General features: G+C 38.0%; 1 protein-coding gene across 1 annotated transcript; it reads right to left on the bottom strand.

Annotated features, from left to right (window-relative positions):
• Positions 1-366: 366 nt before the first annotated feature.
• On the bottom strand, positions 367-8017 carry cdk1 (cyclin dependent kinase 1). The gene is made up of 8 exons (XM_086092658.1): positions 7889-8017; positions 7031-7069; positions 6690-6846; positions 4734-4857; positions 3396-3566; positions 2912-3075; positions 2053-2194; positions 367-661 (listed from the first exon to the last, which is right to left on the bottom strand). Exons 2-8 carry the CDS (start codon positions 7065-7067, stop codon positions 545-547), a joined length of 912 nt encoding a protein of 303 aa, XP_085948784.1. The 5' UTR covers positions 7068-7069; positions 7889-8017; the 3' UTR covers positions 367-544.
• Positions 8018-8635: the final 618 nt, after the last annotated feature.

Below are 8635 nucleotides of genomic sequence, written 5' to 3'. Positions count from 1 at the left end.
TGAAAATATTTCATTTTGTCAAGAAAATTTATATTCATAGAGGCTACTAGTTTGGTCTACAATTCAGTGACATAAACCTAAATACATGTTAAATGAACATTTACTTGATTGTTAAAACATTTTATATGATTAAAATTGATGTGAAAGCCAACCATGCTTCCCCATCCCCCCCAAAAAAGCCTCTCCTGTCTGAATGGCGTTTTTAAAGAGAGCCATTTTCAACAGTAAGAACATAATATTTTGTCCATAATGAATTTCTGTGTCCTGGTCTTCACGCAATGAATTTATTCCTCCTTAAATGAAAGGTGAATCCATGCAGTATATAGTATCCGTATCCACCAAGCACAAACAAAACATTACACTGGGGTAAAGGTTCTGTGAAAAGAGATAAGTATTGCTTTATTGAAAAAAAAAACAAAAAAAAAACCTGATGACAAACACTTGTAAAAAGTTTAGCACGAGCACACACACACACACACACAAAAGTATTTACAGCATAAAATATTGATTGCGGTTGGGCGTGTATTTGGAAGTGAAGCAGCTGTTAGATTTGATTGATGTTGGCTGCAGGCAGGGTCGACTTGTCCAAATCATCAAAATAAGGATGAGTCAAGGCCTCACGCGTTGAGATCCTTTTGGGAGGATTGTAGACCAACATTTTCTGGGAAATGAGAGGAGACGGACAACGTTAACTGTCAGCGGTGGCCCCAAAACCACGTTGACTTTATTGCTTTCGGAAACAATCAGCCTTGTTGGGATAAGGGTTTGAACTTAAAGCGTTTAGCGCACAACACAGTCAAGCAACAGTACATCCTCTAGCTCAAGGCTCGAAACAAACGATCCCCCGCATTTTTCGCATCCAAATGTGGCTTTTGCGAGACAAATGGACATCGACTAGCAAAACTGCGAGCAGGCACGCCGTGTTATGCAGGGATTAAAACCCCACGATGGAATGCTTACTTATAAAAATCACCAATGCACGGTTGTTGTTCACTCACTGCACGATATAGGGAAAAAAAACGGACATTGCGATTTTTGGGGGGGGGCCTGCGATATATATTGCAATATTAAAAACAGAAGAATTTTCACCAGATGTTTGGGAAGAATTTGATTACTCACCATGACACTGTTGTATTCATAGAATATCAAATGTGCATTGCATTTGGTCTCCATTGTAATGAAGGGGGGGATTTTTTTTTTCAAATCCAATTTTTGTCTTAGGAATGTGGCAAATACAAAAAAAAAAAAAAAAAAAAAAGATTGTACTGTACCGAAGTCTACATGGCATGAGTAATCAATATAAAAAAGTTTTTAAAAAAAATGGGGGGGGGGGGGGTGGTAGCCTACTCCTTTAATGTTTTATTCCAATGCAAAAACTCTACATCTTATATATTAATACTATATATGATAAATATTTGTCTTATTTCTAAGTAAATTATTATTATCATTAGCATTATAATAGATGCAAATTGTCTAAAAACAAGCTACCTTTTAGGTGATAAGTCAAGATAAGACATTTGAACTATTATTATTATTATTATTATATATAAATATTAACAATTGACTGATATTAACTTACCGACTGTACAATGCAACCTGCGCCCAAAGCACTACACCCTGGTCCAATCGTTGAAGGCAGCTGTCCTCACCGTGTTTGCAGCATTGTCCGTCTGATAGCATTTCATACGGCTTGTCGAGCGTGCGGATCTTTTTGTTTTATTTTTTTTACCCCTCTTTAGTTACGGTGTTGAATGGCACCACGTCTTTCGCCAGGTAAAAAGTTATTGCATCCGTGATTTGTCGGTGCTATTTGGACTTCTTATCATGAGGTGTTATGCTGGCAAAGGAGTCTGTAATAAAAAAATAAATACTTCCATATTTCGGATGCTGACTTTCTTTTGGGTACTAAATCCACTGTCGCTTTTACCGTGGTCTCGTCACAGGGGAGGGAACTCAACTGGTAGAACCCCGAGTTTTCCCTGAATAAACTAAATGTATACTAGAGACGTAGTTTTGGAGAAGAGCTGCGCATATATGAATAAATAATCTTACTTTCAGTAGGTCCAGACCATTCTTATCCAGGTTTTTCACCGATGACGCAAGGTTGCTAGGCTTCCATTTTGGGAAATTGCTTTTGTAGTCAGGTAGGCTTTCCACTTCAGGCCAGACAACATTATCCGGCGTGCCCAATGTCCTAAAAAAATAACAACAAACCAAAAAAAAAAAGAGCGGTATTAAAAAGAAACTGGACATTTTCACATCACTTTAAACCAATCCAATAATTAATTTTATAAAATGCATGCTTAGACATTATTAACTCATTCACTGCCATTGACGACTATAGACGTCAAAAATTCATGTGAACTATTTCTATTAGTTTAACAATTTTTCATTAATTTTTTTTTATGAAAACCATTTTTTATTGTACATTTATAACATAAAATTATCATGCGATTAATCGCCCCTTATTTGTAATACTTTTTTTTTTAATTAGGCCCGCCAGGCGATTATTAAAAAAATTGTTTTAATTAATCACATGACTTCACTAGTTAACGATTAATCACAAACTTTATATCTTTTTAAAATCTACAATAAAAAAAATTCTATGTTTTCATACACTTGTTAGCAAAAGTGGATTTTTTTTAAACTAATAGAAATAGTTCAAATTTATTTTTGACGTCTATAGCCGTCAATGGCAGTGAATGAGTTAAAAGTAATCTGAACAATATCCCCCCCCCCCTCCCCATTGCATCAACGTGTAGCAACGAATTAACTACAACAACAACAACAACAAAATCGACAAATAGAAACTTACAGTAGTTTAAATTCCAATCCTTACAATTCAACCGTTTGAAGAAAAAAAATGCAAATGGCTCTGCGTGGAGCTTTGACTTTCAAGCATAAACACTACCTGAAGATTCTAAACAGCTGGTCTATTTCAGAGTCGCCTTGGAACAGTGGCTTCTTGGTGGCGAGTTCAGCAAAGATGGTGGCAGTGCTCCAAACATCCACAGGAGTTGAATATCGGGAGGAACCCAGGAGCACCTCGGGCGCTCGATACCAAAGGGTTACAACCTGGAAAGATACAAAGATGCATTCATCTCAGAGCTCATTTTAGTGGACGGGTGTTAGTTGTAGAAAATTTACTATTTAATGTCTTATGCAAATAGTTTTTCTTGAGACTATAGTCTGAAAATATTAGAACGAAACTCACAATATTTTGGATAATATTCAAAAGTGTTGTTATGCATATGAACGTGCGGCTTAAATTGTATTTTTCTTCCCATTGTGTGCAGGGGTCTCTCAGAATTTCTCTTTGTTGGCCTGCCGGCAATTTTAAAATCTCGAAGTGTGAACCAGGCTTTAGGGAAGCGTGAAATGAAACCGAGTCTCACCTCGTGGGTATAGACCCTGACAGGAACGCCAAATGCCCGAGCCAGTCCAAAGTCAGCCAGTTTGATAACTCCCTTGTTGTCAATCAAAAGGTTCTGGGGCTTCAGGTCTCGATGGAGGACTCGACGACGATGACAGAAATATATGCCCTCTAAAATCTGGTAGAGGTAGCTCTGAAGAGGCAGTGAGAAGAAAATGAAAATTAATGAAAGAAAATGGATGAACAGTGGCACAAAGAGCACAGCCGTACGAGTACTCAGCTTTGTATGTCCACCAACCAAAGCACAACACATGAAGAAAAAAAAATAAAAATAAAAAAATAATTTAACGAGAATCAAACGGGGGGGGGGGTAATATACACTCCCAATTAGAGGGGTAAAATCGTGCAAACACGGTTCAAGATTAACTCATTCTCGGCAAAAATTCATTTGAACTATTTCTATTAGTTAAAAAAAAAATCGCTTTTGATAACAAGAGTATGAAAACCTAGATTTGTGTTTATTGTACATTTAGAACAGATATAAAATGTGTGATTAATTGCGAGTTAATTATTGAAGTCATGCGATTAAACTTTTAATCGCCGGATGCTCCAAATTTGTAATCTTTTCTTTTTCTTTTTAATTCATTCACTGCCGTTGACGGCTATAAACGTCAAAAATTCATTTGAACTATTTCTATTAATTTACATTTTTTCCCCACTTTTGTTAACAAGAGTATGAAAACCTAGATTTTTTTTATTGTACGTTTAGAACAGATATAAAATCTGTGATTAATCGTGAGTTAACTAGTAAAGTCATGCGATTAATTACGATTACAAATTGTAATCGCCTGACGCCCCAAATTTTTTATCTTTTCTTCTTTAAAAAAAAAAAAAGATTATTGAAAATTAGGGGCGTCAGGTGATTAAAATTAATTGTAACTAATCACGTGACTTCACGGTTTAAAAAAAGAAAAGAAAAGATTATTAAAAATTAGGCGTCAATGGCAGTAAATGAGTTAAAAATGTTGTGGACGAAGAGTTTTGCTTCATCCAACTATTTTTTAAATTTAAGTAAAAATGCAAATGGCAATTTATTTTGTCATTTTGAATGAAAAGGATACCCGTTCTCAATATTACAGTATTATCGCATGTGGCATGACCAACCTAAAGAAATGGACCATGGACTATTGGGATTTTTTTTTTGACACTTTTAAGATCATTTCTTTGTGATATTTTTTGCTTGGGGTTTTTTCTGTGAGATTTTTGTAATGCAAGAAATGTGCCTCAACTCATTCAACATCGGGAGACAATGGCGTGATGAAAGGGGCATGGCACAAAAACGGACTTAAAGATGGGTTACCTTGACTAACATCGGGTCCATGTACTGGGCAGAAGGCATGGAGTCGAGATACTTCTTCAGGTCCATGGACAGGAACTCGAAGATAAGATAGAGACGAGACTCCTGCATCAGGACATCCAGGAGACTGTACAATCAAATAAAATAAAAATAAAAAAATCATTAACAGTGTGTTTACACAACATTTCTCAACATGAAAAAGCTGCCCTGCCATTGGCTCACAGCATCCAAGAGCCAATTGGATATCTTGGCTCGACATGCAGTCAACACATCACAGATCAGTGAAGATGATGCTACATCCAAAGTCCCATATTAGCGTCGGAAATAATAGCATCGGCGTGTTACTTGTTACTGTTAGTACTTGCCGATGCGGATGCCGCTGTTTTAATGCCTAAACCGGTATCGGAACAACACTAGCTACAAGCATGTTGAGTGGAATAAAAATGTGTCTGGCCTACATATCAGACAGGGGTGTGAATTGCCTAGTACCTGGCGATTCGATTTGTATCACGATTCAATTAATCCTGATACGAATCTATAAATTGATTATTGCGATTTTTTTAAAACTCAAATTTAGAAAATACTAATCAGTAAACTTGTACATGTACACTGTAAGATTTGTATGAAAGTGTATTTATTGATCTGAAAATTCAGGTTGCAGTCTGTTTCATGTTTGAACAGCACTGAAATCAAATATTAAGGCTTAATGTGCCATTAATATAACATTCGTCCATGCTTAATGTGTGAATCCTAACCCTAAGTAAGACGTTTTGTTGAATATTGCCATAAAAAAAAAAAGTATGTTTAAAAATTGTTTCTGCCACATATTGAATCGATTCGAGAATTGCGCGCTGTAATATCGCGATATATTGCCGAATCGATTTTTTCTAACACCCCTAATATCAGAGATTTTAAAATATTAGAGTAGGTATACCATTCAGGATCACTTTCTTTAAAAAGATTATACTGCAGCTTATCTTGAAACAAAGGCCAGGACAAGGCACAGTGCATTTCCTTAACACCAGGAGAGAGAGAGAGCGAGAGAGAGAGGACATTTTAACACTAGTTGGGCATCTTTGTTTTGAACAATCTGAAGCTTCGCTATATCAGATTTATTTGCAGCAGACCAAATTATTCAACAGTAGGGCTGGGTATAAAATATATCGAATCGATATTGCTTTTCATAGCCCAATGTCGATTCATAAAACCACGTATCAACACTTTTAATGCGGCTTTTCCTGTAAATTAATTTGCCAGAGGCGAGCGGGCACTCGGGTGTTATTCAGAGTACCCCAAAAGGAACCCAGAGCTTACAAAGAAAGGAAACAGCTCAAGCATGAGCCGCTCGGAGCTGCCGGTTGCTAAATAACTTTAAAGATGGGCTGCGCTTTAATGCAAGCAGATCGCAACGCGGGTCGCCCTCTCGAAAAATACACACACACGCCGTTTAGACACACGCACTATGGAAAAGCTTTTCCTTTTGCAGTCGTTTTAAATGGCTTACCTTAACTAAAATGCTGCGTCACATTGGAGCCAAAAGTATAATCCTGATCGTTTACTGTACATCTTGCTGCTCTAAAAATACTAAACGAGTCCTACTACAGTAAAAGTTACACAAAGCTACGGACTACTTCTTCTACTTCCATTTGATGGTTTGTCAAACACTTGTGATTCATTAGCGCTCCCCAAAACAAAGAAAACTTCGCGGGAAGACACAAAAGTGGGTGAAATAAGGCGAGGCATGGTCGCCGGTCCAGCGATTGACCAATGAAAGCCATTCGCGGCAAAAGAGCGCTACCAGGAGCTACAGCAAAACGTCCACTGCCTAAAAATAAAAATTGTGCCAGCCAATTCACCAACATTAACTGGCAAATTAAATGGGTCTTAGAAGACAACTCTCTGACAATATCACAAAGCTAAAGTTAAAAAAAAAAAAATTCATGCACACGCTGAGCATACCTTACAACATTTGGATGCTTCAACTCCTGAAGCAAAGAGACCTCTCTGATTGCAGTGCTGGGAACCCCTTCGTCCTCACTTTCCAGGCGGATCTTCTTCATTGCCACAATTTTACCAGTGGCTTTGTGTTTGCCCCTGTATACCACCCCATAGGTGCCTGCAAGAACGACGCCATTAGAGAGGGGGGGGGGGGGACAATGAGTGGAGTGATGTTCAAGTGAACCTGATGTACGTGCATGAACTGCACTCTATGGAAGTAACTCAATAAATACAAGACAACATCAAACATGTATGAAACTGAATTACTCCATAGAGTAAATCAGTGGAACAGTTCTACCAACCTTCTCCAATTTTCTCGATTCTCAAATAATCGTCCATTGCTGGGGGGAGAAAATGCAGTCAGGTCTGGAGAAACACTGCAGGTAGTTTTGCATTGATTTTACCTCATCGGGATACACATTTTAGTTGGCAATATAATTGGGCAATGGATTTTTTTTATCTGCCTTGACCAGCAACTCTCCTGCTGGCCTTATTTTGCCGTGAACGGCTCTGATCAATCAATCGCCAGACCGAGTCATGCACTGAGCGTTGTTCCTGCCTCGCTTTACCCCCTCTTCTAGTCTTTTCACCAAGTTTTCATTTTGTTTTGCCAAGAGAGGCTGCTATCGGCATTACCAGGCTAACCCTAACTATCCCCCGTCAGAGCAGCCGTTAACAGGCATTGCCAGTCAAACCCTAACCTTCCGAGCATAGAGGCTGTTGTCAAGAAATTGTCAAGTTAAAATAAGAGATAAAATAGCGAGATTTGAACCCATGATCAGGCGCTTTCGGGGTCCTGGGTTCGCTACGAGCTAGTACACAAACTGGCGCAGAACTTATACTTGTAGATTCACGGCCAAATAGCTCTAAGTGGCGAGTTGCCGGTGGTCATGGCAAAATATTCACTTCGTTAACATCCCAAGCAATTTAAGAAGAAGAAAAAAACAACTCGGTAGCTATTCATTATGCCAACATTTTAGTAAAACTCAATCTTCTTTCAGTTTTTTAAATTTGTTTTGCTGACCTCGAACGTCAGCACTCCCACGGCTACCATAGCCTCCCCTAAAGTAACGTTGCTCTGGTTTCAACGCTCGTTTTTAAAATGTAAATTACAACAGTATTACTTACTAAAATCTCTACTAAATATTAGCAAGCATTACCTGACTGAGATGTGTCGCCTCGTGTCGTTATACACTGCTTAGTTAGGAGGACAGTGGACACAGGACTCCAACAGGCTCAGTAGAATACTGTGCAGACAGTTTCGAATCAGACGCGATGCAACGTAAGATTCAAAATAGACCAATGATGTAACGCGACGTATTTCAAAACCACCTATCAAAAACGGGAGCCTGTCACGTGGTCAGTGCTCAGAAAAAAAGGAGCGTTGTGAAACATTTCGTCGGTCGTTGTTCCTTTCTATTTACCCGGTGGCGTATCCTCTTGTATATTTATAAAGTTTATATTTATTTACATTTATATTAAAGTACGGCAGAACAAGTCCACAATCAGCATTATGTGGAAGATCACGTGACCAAACACGAAAACCTTTTTTGGGGGTATTTGGATATTATTACGTTTGAAAAAAGATATTACAAATAGAAAAAAACGACTCGTTTGCCAAGAAAAAGTACACTGATATGGGTGGTCTAAATTAGACATCAGGACTGGCATAAAACAATAAGGATATGCAAAGATTTTACCGTGCCATTTCACAGATCAGAATTGAAATTTTCAAAACATAATTTCCCAAAACAATTCATACAAACTAGCAAAATATCATGGTTGCAAAAGCCATTTTCTTGATCAAAATCCTTAGTAGGCCTGCGTGGCTCAAAAGTAAACATTTTGTGTATAACTGAACATGTCAGTGCCATCAGAACAACAAGTCTTTTTGTTTCTGTGTATGG

Source organism: Leptonotus elevatus, chromosome 13 (assembly GCF_054856555.1).
Source record: "Leptonotus elevatus isolate MCC_2025b chromosome 13, RoL_Lele_1.0, whole genome shotgun sequence".
Taxonomy (NCBI): Eukaryota; Metazoa; Chordata; class Actinopteri; order Syngnathiformes; family Syngnathidae; genus Leptonotus; species Leptonotus elevatus.
This window is presented reverse-complemented; position numbering and strand designations above follow the sequence as displayed.